This window comes from Dendropsophus ebraccatus, chromosome 6 (genome assembly GCF_027789765.1).
Source record: "Dendropsophus ebraccatus isolate aDenEbr1 chromosome 6, aDenEbr1.pat, whole genome shotgun sequence".
NCBI classification, from domain to species: Eukaryota; Metazoa; Chordata; class Amphibia; order Anura; family Hylidae; genus Dendropsophus; species Dendropsophus ebraccatus.
Window position 1 is genome coordinate 62,849,057 of NC_091459.1, and position 21,295 is coordinate 62,870,351.

Sequence of the window (21,295 nt, forward strand, 5' to 3'; positions counted from 1 at the left end):
GTTCCCTGTAAATTGTGCCGTACAATTGCCTAAGGGGGACGAGCCAGGAGAACCATATACAAAAGTCCCAGAGTTACCAGTGGGTGGAGCCTCACTGTCTTACTGTGTGAACTGTGACCAAAATAAGTCCAAATGTTCAGCAGTGAGGAGAAGAATCCTGTGGCTGACAAGACCATCCTGATGTCTGATGAGATTATTGCATGGACTTGAAAAGTCAGATGAACTTAATGATAATGTATTGCATGCAATGTTTATTGAAAATGTCACCCAGCAGTTATGTGATAGCAGTAATGTCACCCCGCAGTTATGTGATAGTAGTAAGGTAATGTCAGATTTGCTGCCTAACATGCATTTAACCCATAACTATGTCCCACAACCTGAGCAGGTAAATGATGGGTGTACTACAGCGTTAGTTCCAGTGAATGCAGAGTGTGAACTAACCTCTAAAGCAGAAAAAGCAGTAGAGGGGATTAGCTCTAGGGTGCCCCTAAAGGTCATGATGTGTAATGACGAGAAGATTGCATGTGATGAATGTGCTGTGCTGCCCCTAGAGGTCATGGTGTATAATGACCAGAGGATTGCATGTGATGAAGGTTCAGTGCTGCCCCTAGAGGTCATGGTGTATAATGACCAGAGTATTGCATGGGATGCATGTGCTGTGGTTGAAAGCAATACATAGAGTTTGGTGGCCTTTACTGAGTCAAGTGAGGCCAATGTTGTTGCTAGTGACAACCAGATATCTGCTGCAGATAACAAGGAGGATAAGCAGACTCACAAGCCTATGGGTTCATATTAAGCCAAGAGAGTGACCTACAAAGTCAAACAGCATGTGAGAAATGACTGTGGCAGTAAGCGGTATGTGTGCTGGGTTTGCGGGGTGTGTTTTTCCCAAAGTGATGCAGTGAGAATGCATGTGGTGAGGAAACATAGTGAAAATGTGTTGTGTATTCTCACACCTAAACTAAGTTCCTACAACAGCTGTGCTGTGCCCAAAAGATATCTCCGAAATAAAAGAAGGGGAAAAAGTGACCAGTGTGAATATGGTTGTAGCCTCAAATGTTACATGGAGATAGCCAGATGTGCTTGGCCTGGTAGGAAACTGTATGCACGTGGCTTGTCTGAGAGTGCCCCCTATGTCTATGACAGTAAGCCTGGTGTGGGTGACTGTGTTACAATGCAGAGCCAGATAGACCTGAGTGGTGCATCCAGTAGGGTTAGCAAGGGTCACACAGTAGCAGCATCCAGTGATGTTAGTGGTGGTCACACGGTAGTAGAACAGCCACCGCTTATTGTTATAGAATCTCTTCTTTGTCAGGTCCCAGAAGCTGTTCCTGTGACAAATGTGAACATGCCTCAAGTAGCAGGGGATGAGATGGTGGCCAGGGAAGGTCAGGATGAAGAGCTTGTGTTGGCTCACACATTACCTCTTACAGGGAGTCTTGAAGTTACTGAGGCTGATGTGAATAATGAAGAGGTAACTTTGGAGGAATCATGTCCTCAGTACACAGATGTGGATGAAGGAGCTGATATGAAGATTTTCACTGTGGAGACTGAAAGTGGCTGCAGTCTGTATGTTGCCCTGTCTGGAGTGAGAGGTAGTGAGACCTATCAGTCAATGTCAGAACCGAGTGTCACTCATACAGTCCCATCCAATGTAGCTGGAAGTGAGAGGTTCCATGTTGCCGAGGGTAACAACCTAGAGGTTACCAATAAGGGAAACCAAAATGCATATGAGAGTGAGGACTGTGTGCATGCTGACAATGAGGACTGTGTGCCTGCGGAGACTGGTTCTCAGTACAGCCGTCCAATGCATGTCTCCTCTAATGGACGTGTTCATGAAAGAAATGAACGTCAAAGGGAAAAAGTGGACCATGGTGGTCCTGTGTTATGGAAAATGTGGGGGAACAGGGGCGTAACTAGAAATGGCTGGGCCCCATAGCAAACTTTTAATTGGGCCCCCCTCAGCCGACCACTACACCGTCAACACACCCAGCTCTACACAGGGTCTGTACTACATATAAATTACATTGCAAATATATTTAGTGACTCACAGGGGACGTCTTCTCTGATCGGAGTTCTTCCCTTTTCATCTTCTTCTCCATCTGTCCTGGGCCATTATGAGAACTTCTCCGAGCCACGAATCCACAGAATCTGCCAGACAGACATATTAGGCTCCTCACTCTGGCACCATCCTCATCTCTATACACACTGCACATCTGTTTTGGCCCCTTTAAGCCCTCTTTCAGTGGGTAGCCCTGGCTCCTTATAGATAGTCCCTTGTTCAGTCTTCCACATAGATGGCCCTGTGTGCATCTACTATAGTAGAGAGCCCCTCTGTGTTTATAGTAGATGACAACCTCTGTGCATCCCCTATACCAGGGGTAGGGAACCTCGGCTCTCCAGCTGTTGCAAAACTACAACTCCCATCATGTGTAGACAGTCAAAGCTAAAGCTGTAGTTTTTAAACAGCTGGAGAGCCAAGGTTCCCTATCCCTGCCCTGTAGTATATGGCCCCCTCTGTGTAGTCCCCTTATAGATGACCCCTCTGTTTAGTCCACTAAAATAAATACCCCCCCCTCTGCGCATGCCCTATTATATACATCCTGTAGTGTAGTTACCCTTATAGATGCCTCCCCTGTGACGTCCTCTTTATAGATTGCCCCCTGTGTTGTTCCCCTTACAAATGGCCCCCAGTGTTGTCCCTCCCCATATATATAGCCCCCAGTGTTTTCCCTCCCCGATATATATAGCCCCAAGTGTTGTCCCTCCCCATATATATATATATAGCCCCAAGTGTTGTGCCTCGCCATATATATATATAGCCCCCAGTGTTGTGCCTCCCCCATATATGCAGCCCCCAGTGTTGAGCCTCCCCCATATAGCCCCCAGTGTTGTCCCTCCCCCATATATTTTGCCCCCAGTGCTGTGCCTCCCCCATATATATAGCCCCCAGTGCTGTGCCTCCCCCATATATAGCCCCCAGTGCTGTGCCTCCCCCATATATATAGCCCCCAGTGCTGTGCCTCCCCATATATATACAGCCCCCAGTATTGTGCATCCCCCATATATATATAGCCCGCAGTGCTGTGCCTACCCCATATATATAGCCCCCAGTGCTGTCCCTCCCCTATATATACAGCCCCCAGTGCTGTGCCTCCCCCATATATATACAGCCCCCAGTGCTGTCCCTCCCCCATATATACAGCCCCCAGTGCTGTGCCTCCCTTATATATATAGCCCCCAGTGCTGTCCCACCCCCATATATACAGCCCCCAGTGCTGTGCCTCTCCATACAACCCCCAGTGCTGTGCCTCCCTCACATATATATACAGCCCCCAGTATTGTGCATCCCCCATATATATATATATATATATATATATAATATATATATATATATATATATATATACAGCCCCTAGTGCTGTGCATCCCCTATATATATATATATATATATATATATATACAGCCCCTCGTGTTGTGCATCCCCCACATATATACAGCCCCTAGTGCTGTGCATCCCCCATATATATATATATATATATATATATTTATATATACGGCCCCTAGTGCTGTGCATCCCCCATATATACACTCACCGGCCACTTTATTAGGTACACCTGTCCAACTGCACGTTACCACTTAATTTCTAATCAGCCAATCACATGGCAGCAACTCAGTGCATTTAGGCATGTAGACATGGTCAAGACAATCTCCTGCAGTTCAAACCGAGCATCAGTATGGGGAAGAAAGGTGATTTGAGTGCCTTTGAACGTGGCATGGTTGTTGGTGCCAGAAGGGCTGGTCTGAGTATTTCAGAAATTGCTGATCTACTGGGATTTTCACGCACAAGCATCTCTAGGGTTTACAGAGAATGGTCCGAAAAAGAAAAAACATCCAGTGAGCGGCAGTTCTGTGGGCGGAAATGCCATGTTGATGCCAGAGGTCAGAGGAGAATGGGCAGACTGGTTCGGCTGATAGAAAGGCAACAGTGACTCAAATATCCAACCGTTACAACCAAGGTAGGCAGAAGAGCATCTCTGAACGCACAGTACGTCGAACTTTGAGGCAGATGGGCTACAGCAGCAGAAGACCACACCGGGTGCCACTCCTTTCAGCTAAGAACAGGAAACTGAGGCTAAAATTTGCAAAAGCTCATCAAAATTGGACAGTAGAAGATTGGAAAAACGTTGCCTGGTCTGATGAGTCTCGATTTCTGCTGCGACATTCGGATGGTAGGGTCAGAATTTGGCGTCAACAACATGAAAGCATGGATCCATCCTGCCTTGTATCAACGGTTCAGGCTGGTGGTGGTGGTGTCATGGAGTGGGGAATATTTTCTTGGCACTCTTTGGGCCCCTTGGTACCAATTGAGCATTGTTGCAACGCCACAGCCTACCTGAGTATTGTTGCTGACCATGTCCATCCCTTTATGACCACAATGTACCCAACATCTGATGGCTACTTTCAGCAGGATAATGCGCCATGTCATAAAGCTAGAATCATCTCAGACTGGTTTCTTGAACATGACAATGAGTTCACTGTACTCAAATGGCCTCTACAGTCACCAGATCTCAATCCAATAGAGCATCTTTGGGATGTGGTGGAACGGGAGATTCGCATCATGGATGTGCAGCCGACAAATCTGCGGCAACTGTGTGATGCCATCATGTCAATATGGACCAAAATCTCTGAGGAATGCTTCCAGCACCTTGTTGAATCTATGTCAGGAAGAATTGAGGCAGTTCTGAAGGCAAAAAGGGGTCCAACCCGTTACTAGCATGGTGTACCTAATAAAGTGGCCGGTGAGTGTATACAGCCCCCAGTGTTCCCCTCTGATAAAAATAAAAAAAACTCACAACTCACCTAACCACACGATCCCCCGTCGGTCGCAGGCCTCTTCTTCTCTCTTCATCTGCACCCGACAGATCAGCAGCTTCCAGGCGAAGTCCCGGGCAGCGCCACCACTGAGCTCAGTGTGCACCGCGGTGGCTGGGACTTCCGGTACAGGGTGCGTGTCACTTCCTGTACCGGAAGTCCCAGCCGCCGCGACGCACACTGACCTCAGTGATGTCTCTGCCCGGGACTTCGCCTGGAAGCTGCTGATCTGTCGGGGGCGGGGGCAACACTCTTGTGATCGCAAGCAAATGCTGCTTGCGGTCACAAGAGTGATTGACAGGGTGGGAAGCCTATGGCTTCTCGCGCTGTCAATCAGAACACTGAACACCCGGGAGGCCCGGGAGGCCACCGGGTGTTGTAGGCAGTAAGCTCCGGGGGCCCAGGCCACGGGCCCCCCGCTACGGCTGCTACGGCGGTAGTTCCGCCCCTGTGGGGGAAACAAAAATCTCATGAAAAGTGTGATGTGTGTCCCCAGAAAAATAAAATAAGTCATGAATGGTGGCACATGTTACCCCAATGTAGGACCTTTAATAAAGTGAAAAGTCCTACGGCCTTTGTCAGGGGGGGAGGATATGTGGCATGGTGGGGCTGTAAGAGGCAGTTCTATGCCTCTGGAGTGGGAATTGGAGTTCAGGTGGAGCTCTTGGTCCAGATACTCCACTCCAGCCCTAGAGCTAATGAGGCTCTGAAACCACCTGGTGGAGTTCTATTAGAGACTCCAGAGATTCCCAGGTGATGGCTCCCAGGTGAAGACTCCCAGGGTGGGAGAACACAGGCAGCGCTGTGGGAGCTGCAGACAAGTCTGGGTGAGACCAGTGGAGCTGGTGATATTGAGCATTAGGCTCATAGGTGACAGCTAGGGAAGCTGTGGTGTTAGTCAGTGGCTAGACAGCCTAGGTTTTATTTTATTGGCAGTGTTGCCTATGTCTTGTGTTTTTCTTTGAATGGATAAATAAAGCTGACTGAGGTCAGTATAAAGCTTACAGCACTGACTGGAATGCAATTTGTGATGTGCCAACCGTCTCAGGCCCAGGAGATGGCGATCCCAGCGAGTGAGTAACCCCCAGATTGTCACTATATATATATATATATATATATATATATATATATATATATATATATATATAATATATTGTAGACAAGTCTCTGGAGAAGTGTTCGAGGGGTTGTACATCTGACCTCGGTTACTACACAGTGTTTGATGGTAAGTCTAGGATGGATCTGTTGCTCTATTGCATTATTTATTGTTGCCGGTGTAACAGGGCAGAGTATACCCCCAGCCCAGACTATACCCGGGGTTTAACTGGCCTAGGCCAGGATGAAAGGATGAAAAAGACGAACTGCAAAAAATTCAGTGTGAACCCAGCCTTAGGCATAAATTGTGCAATAAATCGTGCAAGATGTATAAAGGCGCTTGGGTATAATGATGATTTTTGCGCAACAATCGTAACCTTTTTGGCGCAGCCCATAAAAACCTCCTCCATCTACTGTCAGCTTAGTTTAAGCACTGTGTTGTATTTCCCAACAAGAGGAAGCAGCTGTGTGTCCGAGTATGATAAAAAAAAAAGATCTGCGCACTTTTCAACAAATTAGAGTTAGGCTGGGTTCACACTGCGTTTTTGCAATCCATTTAACGTATACGCTTTATGGAAAAACCGGTTGCAAAAACGGATGCAATTGTGTGTCATCCATTTGGATCTGTTTTCCATTGACTTCCATTATTAAAAAAAACGGATCGAAATGGATGCATTTCTTTTAGGGTATGTTCACATCTCGTTTTTGGCCCCACGTCGGGCTACACGTCTGGAATCAGTGACAGCCACATTGACTTGAATAAGCAGGACAGAGTCATTATGTAACTACATTTTGCTCATTTACCGGACGTACACTGCTTTTGTGCAGGACTCAAAAGCGTGGTCAACCACGCTTTTGAGTCCTGCTCAAAAGCAGTGTACATCCGGCAAATCCATGTCAATGTGGCCGTCGGCTGTTCGCCGGGCTGCACGTCCGCATCCTTTTATTACTGATTCCTGACGTGTAGCCCGACGTGGGGCCAAAAACGAGATGTGAACATACCCTTAACGTACAGAAAAGTAGTGTGAACACTACTTTGCTGTATGTAAAAAAAAAAAACATCTGTTTCGATCCAGGGGTGAGAAAACCAGTGAAGTAATAACATTATGGCCTGGAGAGATATAGTCTGACCTAGGCTGTTTTACACCCCCAGGTATAGAGTTTATCCCCAGGGGTATACTGTGGTCTGGTCCGACATTAGATGGATACATTCTGGCCTGGACGGGTATATTCCGGCCTAGGCTATGTTACACCCTGGGGTATAGTTTGGTGTAGGCTATTTTATACCCCAGGGTATACTCTGGCCTAAGCCATTTTATACCCAGGGGTATACTCTGGCCTAGGCCATTTTATACCCGGGGTATATTCTGGCCTGGAGGGGTATACTTTGGCCTAGGCAATTTTATACCCCAGGGTATACTCTAGACTAGGCTATTTTATACCCCAGGGTATACTCTGACCTAGGCCAAACTATACCCAGGTATAATCTGGACGGGGGTTAATGTGAGCTCTGACACTAATGAGCCTGAGAGGGTAAAAGCTCTCACAGTGTGCAGGTGGTTGCTCTCAGCCATGAACTGGTGTATTGCAGATAGCGGGGTGACTACTTACCATTTCCCCTACTGCCCATAGTAGCTCCCCACCCACCAAAAGACCGACACTGACACCATCTTAAATTGGAAATTTTGGCCACAGCAGCCTCTTTATTAAATGCAAAATGTCCAACCAGAACGATTAATAAAACAATTGTAACTTTATATGTATGACATATATATAACTATAACATCCCCAGGGGAGGTGAAGGATGGCACTTCTGGCAGTATGAAATGGAGAATCCCCATGTCGCAACGCACCGACTCAGGGGAGGGGCAAATCTGCCCCCATACTGCCTCCCCCCCGTTCCGAGCACCATGTGCTAACCACCGCCTAGGCGGTAACCAATAGCAACCCCTACCTGCTTCCACGCCCTGTAACCAACAAGGGGTTGCTATTCCTCCAGATTCCCTCCAAACACCTCCTTACTCCGCGCCATCCCCCACCTCCCCACCGCAAGCTGCCGCGACAATTACTCTTCCAGCCACCACCCACCGGCCAGAAAATAAAGGGCGGGCGGGCGGGCCGTTCTCTGGTCCGGATCAGGAGCATGTGAGTAGCCCCTCCCCCACCCTACTCTTATACCTCCCCAAGCAGCCCACCCCCTTTCATTCCCTATTGGCTATTCCCCAAAACTTCCTTTGCTATAACCCCTCCCCACTCTAACTGCTAAACCACCACGAGCCCCCCATGCACACTGTTAACCCCCTATACACCTTTACCCCCCCACTGCCCACACAGTCATGTCCGGGCTGCCACTAGCTGCGCCCGTTCGCGCCCTCCCTTGAACTGGTGTATTGCAGATAGCGGGGTGACTACTTACCATTTCCCCTACTGCCCATAGTAGCTCCCCACCCACCAAAAGACCGACACTGACACCATCTTAAATTGGAAATTTTGGCCACAGCAGCCTCTTTATTAAATGCAAAATGTCCAACCAGAACGATTAATAAAACAATTGTAACTTTATATGTATGACATATATATAACTATAACATCCCCAGGGGAGGTGAAGGATGGCACTTCTGGCAGTATGAAATGGAGAATCCCCATGTCGCAACGCACCGACTCAGGGGAGGGGCAAATCTGCCCCCATACTGCCTCCCCCCCGTTCCGAGCACCATGTGCTAACCACCGCCTAGGCGGTAACCAATAGCAACCCCTACCTGCTTCCACGCCCTGTAACCAACAAGGGGTTGCTATTCCTCCAGATTCCCTCCAAACACCTCCTTACTCCGCGCCATTCCCCACCTCCCCACCGCCACTACGAGCAGGCCCGACCCCTTGGGGCTGTGAGTCACGCCACACCTTAACCGCCTTCTCAATCCCATCCTGCAGATCTGATGTCCACAAATCCAGACCAACTCCATTTGGGTGCACCCCGTCTCTGTCCAGGAAACCCCAGCCAGGCACCTCCATCTCTTTATGTCGCACCACTATCCCCCCATTGCGTGCGACAAACCGGGACACCTCCCGGTTCACTCTGCCCCGAGCTCTATTAATTTTGTCAACAGACCGCGCATGCTTCCAGACAAAGCGGGCCACCATCTCAGACCAAACCACAAGCAGGCCTGGGAACATTGACCACAAACGGAGCAGGTCAAACTTTACGTCCCTGATCAATTCCCGCGAAGAACGCACGCCAAGGTCATTACCCCCGACATGCAATACTAACACGTCGGGCGACCTATCCATACGGGAGTAAAAGTGAATTTCCGGCAAGACACCGCTCCACAATAAACCCCCGATTCCTATCCACCGGATACTGACGGCCTCCCTAGGGAAACCCAGCTGCCTGCCTTCGGGCCTAATCTCCGCCCTGTGCGCCCCCCGCCGGACATAGGAATGGCCCAGGATCCACACCAAGCAGGCATCTTAAAAACAAAAGAAGAAAGGCATAACACTCAACAAGGAAAAAATCGCACAGTCAAACACTGAGACTCACAACAACTCCAACCGCACGTAAGACCGGAACCTCTCAGACTCCCACCTCCCAATCTGCCGCACCATCTGCTCCCCCAATCCCCACCTGACCGCCTCCGTCGCTGCGCCAATGCGGAAAGAGTGAGAGGCGAATTCCCTTGCCGGCAACCCCAGCTTGTCCAGTCCGCTGCGGAAGATGGCAATAAACTGAAAACGTGACAGCGAGCGACCATCACGATGTACCAAAAAGGAGCCCCCCGGCTGCAGACAAGGGCGAACGGACAAAAATTGCTGCACGCACCGGACAGGACAAGCTGCCGCCCCCGGCACCGCATACAACACAATACGCTTACCCTTTCCCAACTGGTCGGTCTTAGACCGACGTAAAAAACAAGACACACAATCCACACCCACCGACACGTCCCCGAACTGCAGGCCCCCACTCGCGACACAAGAGTGGCTGACCAGCTCCCCCACCCGGAACGCCCCAAAAAACGCCAGCGCAAATGCAGCACTAAACAACACCTCCTCATACTCATCGCTACAAATCAGCCCTAACACCCCAATCAACCTAACCAAGAGGTCAAAAGACACCGGCCGCCTACTGTCCCTCGCCACCCTGGACTTACTATACCCTAATACCGCTTGCCGCACCACGAAGTCCTTCGTGGCATCCCGCACCCCGAACAGCTTAAACCAATAAGCTAACCCAGCCAGTTTCTTAACTAATCCGGACGCAGACACCCCCTTTTCAAATGCCTCTCCCACAAAACACAGCAAAGCGGGAACAACTTCCCCACGTAGACTATCCACACCCAAGCGACTGCAGAAATCCCGCCACTCACGCCAGACAGACTCCCGCCCCTTCCAAGTCGCCTTCGTGACCGCACGCTCCATTAGGGAAAAGGCTGTCCGGAAACCACTCCCCACAGGTGGGCGGGAACTGGCCTCCCCTGCCGCTCCGACTCCGGGGCCAACATGCGAAAACGCTCCCACTGAAAACGAGAAAGGGAGTCCGCAATTGAATTATGTACTCCCGGCACATGCCTTGCCGACACCCACGCATTCACTACCAGACCTCTCAACACCAAACAACGCAACAAGTTTACAACCGGAGGAGATGAAGCTGACAAACTATTCACCGCCTGCACCACAGCCATATTGTCGCAACAAAAACGCACACGCTTGTTCCGGAACTGGTCCCCCCAAACATACAAAGCCGCCACTATCGGAAACAATTCCAACAAGGCCAGGTTCCGAACCAAACCTTCTTCCTTCCAAGCCACCGGCCATTCCCCTGCAAACCATTCACCTCGAAAATACGCTCTATAGCCCAAGGCCCCCGATGCATCCGTGAACAATTCCAGGTCCGCATTCTCCACCCAATCCTCCATCCACACCGACCGCCCATTGTACCGCTCCAGGAACTCCGCCCACACCCGCAAATCCGCGCGATGCGCTGCCGACAGCCGAACAAAATGCAACGGTGAACGTACCCCCGCCGTCGCCTGCGCCAACCGCCGGCAAAAAATCCTGCCCATCGGCATAATACGACAAGCAAAATTGAACTTGCCTAAAACCGACTGCAATTGCCGCAAGCGCACCTTCCGCAAGCCCAACAACTCATGCACCAACCCCCTGAGCTCCACTAGCTTGTCTTCTGGCAGCCGGCATTCCATCGCCACCGAATCCAACTCAATGCCGAGGAAACGCATAACCGTAGCTGGACCCTCGGTCTTATCCGGAGATAATGGAATGCCGAACTTCGCCGCAACCTGCTCAACCGAACGCAGCAAAACCGAACAGATCGATGAACCCGCCGGGCCAACGCACAAGAAATCGTCGAGGTAGTGCAAAATCGACTGCAATCCCGTCTCCTTCCGAACCACCCACTCCACGAAGGTGCTAAAAGTCTCAAAATAAGAGCACGAAATTGAGCACCCCATGGGCAGGCAGCAGTCCACATAATAGCCTTCCGCCCACATGCAGCCCAACAAATGGAAACAGTCGGGATGCACGGGTAGAAGTCTAAAAGCCGCCTCGATGTCAGTCTTCGCCATCAACGCACCCGACCCACACCGCCGCAACCAATCCACCGCCCTGTCAAAGGACACGTACGACACCGAGCAAAGCTCCTGCTCGATCCCGTCATTCACCGACTCCCCCGCTGGGAAGGACAGGTGGTGGATCAAACGAAATTTATTAGGTTCCCTCTTAGGAACCAAACCCAAAGGAGAGACCCGCAGGTGAGGCCACGGCGGCTCCGCGAACGGGCCCGCCATACGCCCCAGAGCCACCTCCTTACCCAGTTTTTCGCCCACCACATCAGGCCGCAACCGTGCCGACTTCAGATTAGACGGGCGAAAAACCGGAGCATCGGGCAAAAAGGGGATCCGAAAACCCCAGTGGAAACCATCACGCAAGATCTGCGCCGCCGCGCGATCTGGGTATTCATTTAGAAACGGACGCATCGCCTCTAGATTCACCGGCGTCCGCCCCTTTATTTCCAGACTCTGCGGCACGCCCCCCTTTCTGTTTTCTAAAACATTTTGACTGTGGGTGGTTCCCACCGCAAGTTCCGCATTCATGCTTGAACTTGCAGGTGGACCCAAACCTGCAATGCCCCTCATTATATTGCCAGCAACCCCCCGGGCGCTGGGTGGCCGAAGTCCCAGCCGACGACGCTGAGCCCCCGGCCCCCCCACGAAACGGCTGTGCCGGCGTCCGTGGCGCCGACATAAGCCGCATCCACAAGGCAATATCCTTGTGATCCCAGCCCAAAGCTTGCCTAACCGCCTTGCGCTGCCGGAACTGTTCGTCGTACCGCAACCATGCCGTGCCACCGTAGACCCGATAAGCCTCGCTTATCGAATCCAGGTAGCAGAACAAGGCCGAACAGTTCTGCGGAGCCCTTTCCCCCACCACGCTAGCTAAAATAGAAAAAGCTTGGAGCCAGTTGGAGAACGTCCGCGGGATCAGTCGATACCGCCGCTTCTCCTCCTCCTCCTTCTTGCTCTCATCCGGCTTACCCCTGTCCAAGTTAAACTTTTCCAAGGGTAAGAGAGAGAAGATCTCCACATACTCGTTCCGCCAGATCTTATCCCGCACGTCCTGCTTCAAGTGGGCCCCCAACGGCCCCTCAAAGCACACGTACACCTCTCCCCGCGCCCTATCGTCCAAGTGCACCAACCCGTCGCCGCCCCCCGCGCCCGCGCTACTGCCCGATGCAAGCGCCATAGGTCCCCCCACAGCCAAAGACCCCCCCGTCGCACCCGTCGACCCGGCAACCTGAGGTGGTACAGGCGCCGTGCTACCCCCCAGCCACGCAGCCACAGGCGACCCCGAACTCGTAGGCGCTCCAACACCCTGCCCAACCAGCTCTCTCATCCCACTCAGAAACTGCATCACCAGCTCACCCATACCCGCAAACGGACTCCCCCCAGGCACACTCTGCCCCCCAGCCCCCATCACTCCCCCACCACGCACACCAGACTGAACAGCCGACCACACCGCAGGCACAACGGACATAGAAGGAGACTCACCAGGCTGACTCACGGCGGGTGCCAGAACAGCCGCGACGGCGGATCCTCGGCCTGCTGCAGACCGGGCGTCGATCTCTCCCTCTTCCATCTCAGGCTCCTCTTCAGACGAAGAAGCCCCCACGTTTCTGGAACCTCCTGCACCAGGGACACCCTGTGCACGCAGCTGAACAGGGGCTGTGACAACTGGGGGGCTGGCCGCAGCTACCGACTGAAGATAACCGCCCCTAGCCCGGGACGGTCTGGCCTCCCCCCGCCGACCGCGGGACGTCACCTTACCGGCCTCCGCTGTGCGAGCCCGCACTTCAGGCCGTCTCTGGGCCCCAGAGATTCTTCCCCGCTCCCTGCGGCACATACGGGGCCTAACCCCGGGAGTCGTCACCTGCCGGACCGCCCCCTGCTGCTGACGCGAAGAGGGGCCAGCCGCGTCACTTCCGGTTCCGGCCGCCGGGCAGGGGGAGGAGGAGGCTGCAGCTGGGGCCTCCCCCCCTGCTCCGGAACCACGCCATGCTGCGGGATTCCTCCCACCCGACCCCCCTGACCGAGGGCGTGAGGACCGGCGGGGGGAAGTTGGAGGGTCCTGCGCAGGGCTCCCTACACGGCGGGAGCGGCGGGGCACATCGGGGCTGAGCCGCTCCGGCGGCCGCCGGCGGCGTGCGGGAGGGCGAGCATCTGAGGGGCCTGCCTCCCCCCCCGCTTCCCCTACGACCATACCTAGCTGCTCCTGCAGCCAAGCCGCCCCATGTTGCGCCGCTGCCTCCCGCATGAAGGCCAGGACCCGTTCACGCTCCATCTCGTCAGGCTCGTGGCAGCCACCCGACGTCCGTTCTCTGGTCCGGATCAGGAGCATGTGAGTAGCCCCTCCCCCACCCTACTCTTATACCTCCCCAAGCAGCCCACCCCCTTTCATTCCCTATTGGCTATTCCCCAAAACTTCCTTTGCTATAACCCCTCCCCACTCTAACTGCTAAACCACCACGAGCCCCCCATGCACACTGTTAACCCCCTATACACCTTTACCCCCCCACTGCCCACACAGTCATGTCCGGGCTGCCACTAGCTGCGCCCGTTCGCGCCCTCCCTGGAGTGATCAGCCTGTGTGTGTTTGGGGGAAGCTGTGAACGCAGCCACTACTGGAACTAAGATACACCCTGCGATATCCAGACGAAAAACACTGTGTTATAGTATTAGGTATGTGAGAGAAACCTGTTAGTAAGCGCCCAGACGGGCAAGACCTTTTTAATTGTTTTGGTTCTTAAAAGCATGGTGTTGCTGGACTGTTTATGCTGCAAATAAACGCTAAGCTGCTCTTCTATTAATCCAAGTCTGCTGTGAACTGTGTCCAAACACACCATCCCCCGGGAAGATCCCTACAATTGGTGCTGCGGAGTGGGCAAAACGGTTGCTAGGGGCAACGGTGTGCATCAACTTGGCTACAGCTGCTTGTGTTCACTGGCTGCTGCTTCACTCCAAAAACAGTCAAGCAACATGGAGGAGATGTTTAAACAGTTAATGCAAGTGAGTTTGCAACAGCAGCAGGCTCTGACAGACGCTAACCTGCGCCATGAACAGGCATTGGCCGCACACCAGCAGGCTAATAGGCAGCAACAACAGGCTCTGATAGACGCTAACCTGCGCCATGAACAGGCAATGGCGCACATCAGCAAGCAATGGCTCAACAGAAACTTATTGAGCACCTGATAGTAAGGCAAGAGGCGCCTGCAGGTTCCAATCCACAGCCGGTGGCGGTAGCCGCTCCAGAGACTTTTTGTGTGAGAAGAGCTGTGCAGCATGCGCTGCAAAGGATGACGGCTGATGACAATGTTGAGGCCTATTTAACTGTCTTTGAGTGTGTGGCTGAGCGAGAGAAGTTACCATCCACTGAGTGGGCAGAAGTCATTGCTCCCTATTTAACAGGCGAACCTCAAAAGGCCTACTATGACCTTAGTGAGCAAGAGGTCAAGGACTATCCTCGGCTAAGAACAGAGATACTTGCCCGACTAGGAGTCACTGCTGCTGTCTGTGCCCGGAGGGTACGCAACTGGAGCTACAGTCTGGACAAATCAGCAAGGTCCCAAATCTATGATCTGATTCATCTGGCAAGAAAATGGTTGGAGGCAGACAACTCTACTCCTGCCCAGATCCTAGAGAGGGTTGTGATGGATCGCTACCTCCGAGCACTTCCTGCTGATCTGCAACCCTTGGTGGGACAAGGTGACCCTAAGAATGCAGACGAACTTGTCAACCTTGTGGAGAGGTTCCAGGCGACTGAGGACTACCTCTGTGATGTTCCTGCAGCACCTTCACATCCCCGGAGTGCCAGATTTGTGCCGTCAGCTGGTAAGAGACTTCCATCTATTGGGGTAGTGTGGAGGGGTGCTGATAGAGGGAGGAGCGCTCAAGAGGTGTCTCAGCGGCAAAAGACTGGCAATGGTTCCAGGTGGCTAAGTGGCCCTAAAAAGGACTCACTGCCAAGGAGACCAGGCGCTATCCAGTGCTGGAGATGTCATTTTCCCTTGTTCTGGGCTCTATGGGGAAAAAGAAAATCCCCTGAAAGGAGTGAGGATACCCCTAGGTATATGGTTGTATTAGATTATGCGACCCGCTATCCTGAGGCTGTGCCCTTAAGAAACACTGCATCTAAAAAAAATTGCACCTGAGTTGTTTTTTATGTTTTCCAAAGTGGGGATCCCCAAAGAAATCTTGACCGACCAAGGTACCCCGTTTATGTCAAAGGTGATTGAAGGATCTATGCAAACTGTTTAAAATCTCACACCTACATACCTCTGTATATCATCCCCAGACAGACGGATTAGTGGAGAGGTTTAATAAAACCCTGAAACACATGTTAAAGAAAGTGGTGGAAAAAAGATGGTCGTGATTGGGATCACTTACTACCTTACCTGATGTTTGGTATTAGGGAAGTGCCCCAAGCGTCCACAGGGTTCTCTCCCTTCGAGTTGGTCTATGGTTGTCACCCTAGGAGTTTGTTTGATATTGCAAAAGAGACATGGGAAAGCGAGCCTACTCCATACAAGAGTGTTGTAGAGCATGTAGCACAAACGCAGGACCGTATAGCCACTGTAATGCTCCTAGTAAAGGAACACCACCAGACTGCGCAAGAGGGCCAAAGTGGAATTTATAATCGTTCTGCAAGTATCAGGACATTCAGTCCAGGTGACCGGGTCCTCATACTTGTTCCCACTGTAAAAAGTAAATTCCTGGCAAAGTGGCAAGGTCCCTATGAAATTGTAGAAAAGATCAGTGAGGTAAACTACAAGGTGCACCAACCAGGTAGAAGGAAGCCTTTCCAAGTTTATTACATAAACTTGATTAAACCCTGGAAAGACAGGGAATCCCTGGTGGCGACAAACACTGTTAATCATTTGTCACAACCAACCCCTCCGGTCAAGATTGGTGATATTCTATCAGTGTCACAGAAGCAGGAGGCTAAGGTTTTTTCAGAAAAACAAAGACAAGTTTTCTGACCTTCCAGTGCATACACATCTCATTCATCATCACATTGAAACTGAGCCTAGAAGCAGAGTAAACCTCAAGCCCTATAGGATACCAGAGGAACGTAGGCAGATGGTATCGTCCGAGGTAAAACGTATGCTTGACCTAGGAGTCATTGAAGTATCACAGAGCGAGTGGTCCAGCCCGATTGTGCTAATGGCAGGTAGGTTTGGTAGTGGGACATGTCATTCCCTCCCCCCGATCCAGTTTGGGTTTTGGGATCAGGTGAGCTCTGACCCTAATGAGCCTGAAAGGGTAAAAGCTCTCACAGTGTGCAGGTGGTTGCTCTCAGACAGGAGTGATCAGCCTGTGTGTGTGTTTGGGGAAAGCTGTGAACGCAGCCAATGTTGGAGCTTATATACACCCTGGAATATCCAGACGAAAGACGCTGTGTTATAGTGTTAGATAGGTGAGAGAAACCTGTTAGTAAGCACCCAGATGGGCAAGACCTTTTTGTTTGTTTTGGTTCTTAAAGCATGGTGTTGCTGTATTTCTTTTTGCTGGACTGTTTATGCTGCAAATACCAAGCTGCTCTTTTATAACGCCAAGTCTGCTGTGAACTGTGTCCAAACACACAAACCCCCGGGAAGATCCCTACAATATATACAGTACATAGTTCACTCACATAGACAATACATACTGACATGTATACATACAGTACATAGTACACACACATAGACAATAAACAGAGCACATACTGACATACACACATATATACATACAGTACATAGTACACACAGAGCACACACACACATATATAGTACACACACATAGACAATACATGCTGGCATGTATACATACAGTACATAGTACACATACATAGACAATACACAGAGCACGCACATATATATATTTTTGTACACATATACAGACTTGAATGAGGGTCCACAGAATGAAATGAATCTTCTGCTCCAGGACCTGCTCCCAGCTGCAGACATTCTCCCCTCCTCCTGTGTCCCGACACAGGGAAGAAGCATACAGTGCAGGAGGCTGAGGCTGTGTGTGAGGACAGATGCTTGTGGTGAGGGAGGGGCGCTTCTTGTGTGCATGGTACAGTGTCCTGTCTGTCTGCCTGTCTGTTGTGTGTGTGTGTGTGTGTGTGTGTGTGTGTGTGTGTGTGTGTGTGTCAGGGGCCATCACTCCACATCAATCCCCCCCCCCCTTCCCAAAGTGCCGTGTCCTGCTCTGCTCCTGCCTTGCCTCTGTAACAACAGCGCTGCCTGATTATGAACTGGCATAGCAGAGTGGGCGGGAGTGTGCAGGGAGACTGGTGCCCCCCAGCCTTGCGCCCGGGGCAGCTTCCCCCTCTGCCTCCCCCCCTCTCTACGGCCCTGCCTAAACTGCATAAGTATTGGAACGACATCAGAGAATTAATAGAATCCATTTGGTGTATTGTACTGCCTAATGATCCAATTCCATGTATATTTCACTATCCCTCATTGGATTCAAATGATATGAACCCCCGCATATGTTTACCACAAGGTATTCATGTCGTTTTACTAATTGCTGTTAAATGTATTTTGCGTCACTGGATCGTGGAATTTCTTTCCACCATCAATGAAGGCAAGGATACTGTCTTACATCTACTTCACATGGAGAAAATCAATGCATTACATTGTCCAAACACATCTTTGAATTGATCAGTTGATTAGTTGAGTTGATGTCTCCATCTGAGATTCAATCCTTTATGTCCTGCTTTAAAAACACAACTTTGTATCTGAAGGCAGATGGTTCTAACACTCTAGGTAAACTTAAAATTCCTGACAAAATTACTTAATTATTAATTATTGAGCTCTAATTTCCGACATTAGTACGGGGATGGCGGGCTGGTCGCGTGTTACATGTTATGTACTCTGTGTTATATGTTAGATGTTTAGTGTATGTTCCTTTTTCCTTTTTTAGATTACCGTATTTTTCGCTTTATAGGACGCGCCTTTTGATAAGACGCACCCCTGATTTTAGGGGCGGGGGGGGAAATATTTTGCTCATTGTCACAGTTTGGAGATAGCAGCAGTGTGGCCAATGCCCCCATATAGTAGCCAATGCCCCCATACAGTAGCCAATGCCCCCATATAGTAGCCAATCCCCCTTGCGACCAGAAAAACAACAAACAGGCTACTCACCTGTCCGCTGGCCCCAGCAGCTCCTCTCCCAACACTCCGGTCTCCCGTCATCCTCCGGCACAGGCAGCGGGGGACAGAGAGACTGCCTGTGCCAGAAGTGTCCTGCAGCCGCTGCAGAACACTTCCGGGACACAGGCATCGTCTCTGTCCCCCGCTGCCTGTGCCGGAGGATGACTGGAGACCGGAGTGTCGTGAGAGGAGCTGCTGGGGCCGGCGGACAGGTGAGTAGGACAGTGATCCTCTCCGCCCCCCCAGCCAGCCCCCTCCATCGCCGCTTAGCCGATCAGGAGCCCAGGAAAGTTCTGCTCATTGCACTTTCCCGGGCTTCTAATCGGCTCAGGTGAGCGGCGATAGAAGGGGCGGGCTGGGCGGGCTGAGGGGATGGCTCAGGGCCGCCACTATGCATATGCATAGTGAGCGGCAATAGAGGGGGCGGGCGGGACGGCTTCCATGCGGTGTTCGGCACTGCTTGGGAGCCGTCTTCGCTTTATAGGACGCACTTGGTTTTTCCTTCCACTTTGGGAGGAAAAAAAGTGCGTCTTTTATAAAGTGAAAAATGCGGTAATTGTATGTTGCTTTTTGTCTTCTTTTCCTTTCTAATATTTTCATAGTAATACTTAGGATAATGATCTGTTATATAATATGATTTATCCAGTTTTTATATGGCATACTGTATACACAGTGTCACTGCAGTTAACAAAATTCTGCATCTGCAGATATTACTCAGACTTTGGTTAACATCTACGAACTCTTTCCAGGAAACATGTATATTGAACATTATTGTATTTTTGACTACGCTATACACTGTAAACCTTCCATGTCATGCTTGGTTTTAACCAATTTATTATTTATTGTATCAAAATGTGAACTACTATCTCATATTTCTTTTGTCATGATGCCGAAAATTCAATAAAATATTTTTTTGGGGAAAAAAAATTGGTTAGCACTCCAAGAAATTATATTATTGCTTATACATTGCAGCACTGGTGTTATGGGCAGCAGATGTTAACCCACTAAGGTAACAAACTAGTTTACCTTAAGGCCAAACCAGGAAATATAGTGTATGTGCCCTCTACTTGTTTACCCTTTATCCAACTCCTGGATGTGGAAGCTGGACTTCTGCTGCTACAGGATACCAGGTCACTCCACAAGCATGGTCCTGGTATAGATAGCAACTAGGAGAAACAGGCAGTATGTACAAAGTAAGAAGGCCAGGTCATCAACAGGTGATACAGGGAGGAGCCAGCAGAATGGTACAGGGATGAGATTAGCTGGTGATTTATTTAACTGGTTAGTTGGTGCAGCAACGTGAGACTCATAAGTAAGTTGGTGTCAGTTCATACTATATGCAGTTTTTACACACTTTCTTAGGGTGTGTTTTTCACAATCTGATCTGATAGCCACACAATGTTGCCAGAATTATGTGGCTATTACCCGTATTGAAAGTGCATTGTCATGTGGAGAAAGTGATTTAACCTGTAATCACAAGTGAGTTATAGTGCTGTACCTTGCAAGTTAAAAATACACTTTCGCACATTCACACTAAAAGCAAGACCCTGGCACTCACCCAATGTTTTCAAACTTCTTTTCAATAAAGTTCCACACATATCGAATTTTCTGCACTCGAATGAACTTAACCTGTAAATAGAAATACATTTTCATTGTTAATAATTAATTATGCTTTTGTCCTTTATCAATCATAATTTAAAATGGACATACTGTACTGTAAATGGGCATTTGCAACTCATTTTAGAAGAGCTACATACACAGTATGTGTAATCAGCTAATTATCACCTTTTTTATTACCATACATGTAGGACCATCAAATAATTGGACAGGCAGGGTCCACTAGAATGAGAGCAGTTCTTTATGAACAGCATAGGAGGAGACTCCCGAGTAAGTGACAAACCCACTGTTTTTCTTGTGTCTTAAAAGGAAATTTTCAAAGGGAATGTCTTCATGAGACAATCCCTTTTACCCCTTAAGGACAGAGCCAATTTCAATTTTGGAGGTTTCGTTTCTTCCTCCTTGTGCTTAAAAGGCCATAGCGCTTGCATTTTTTCACCTAGAGACCCACAAGAGCCCTTATTTTTCGCGCCACGAATTGTACTTTGCAATGACAGGCTTAATTTTTGCAAAAAATACGCTGCGAAACCAGAAAAAAATAATATCAGTGGTGAAATTGAAAATAAAACGCATTTTTTTTATTGGGGGGCGGGGGGATGCTTACGCCGTTCACCCTAGGGTAAAACTGACTTATTATACATGTTCCTTAAGTTAGTATGATTACAACGATATGTAACTTGCATGACTTATTTAATTTGATGGCTTTTAAAAAATTAAAACCTTTTTCAAAAAATAAAATGTTCCTTAACCCCCAACGACCGTGGAGCGTAAATGTACGCCCTGGCAGCCCGTGCCTTAATGCAAACGGGTGTACATTTACGCCCGTGGTTTACCTGATCGCTGTGTGTAAACACACAGCGATCGGGTAATGATGGCTGCTGTAACATACAGCAGGCCATCTTAGCTTGTGCAGCCCCCCCCCCCCCCCCCCGTGCCGATGATCGCTGTAATTGGCTGGTTAATTCAAACCAGCCAACTACAGCGATTTTCCGGTTCCCAGGTCATC

At 50.0% G+C, this 21,295-nt stretch overlaps 1 protein-coding gene across 3 annotated transcripts in view; it reads right to left on the reverse strand.

Moving 5' to 3' along the window:
- LOC138795670 (probable cation-transporting ATPase 13A4) overlaps positions 1–21,295 on the reverse strand; it is a 276,072-nt gene that overhangs the window by 217,439 nt on the left and 37,338 nt on the right. For all 3 annotated transcript variants that reach the window (XM_069975055.1, XM_069975057.1, XM_069975056.1), the window contains one exon: positions 20,231–20,301. In XM_069975055.1, coding sequence (XP_069831156.1) covers positions 20,231–20,301 — 71 coding nt within the window. The remainder of the gene's footprint in view (positions 1–20,230; positions 20,302–21,295) is intronic.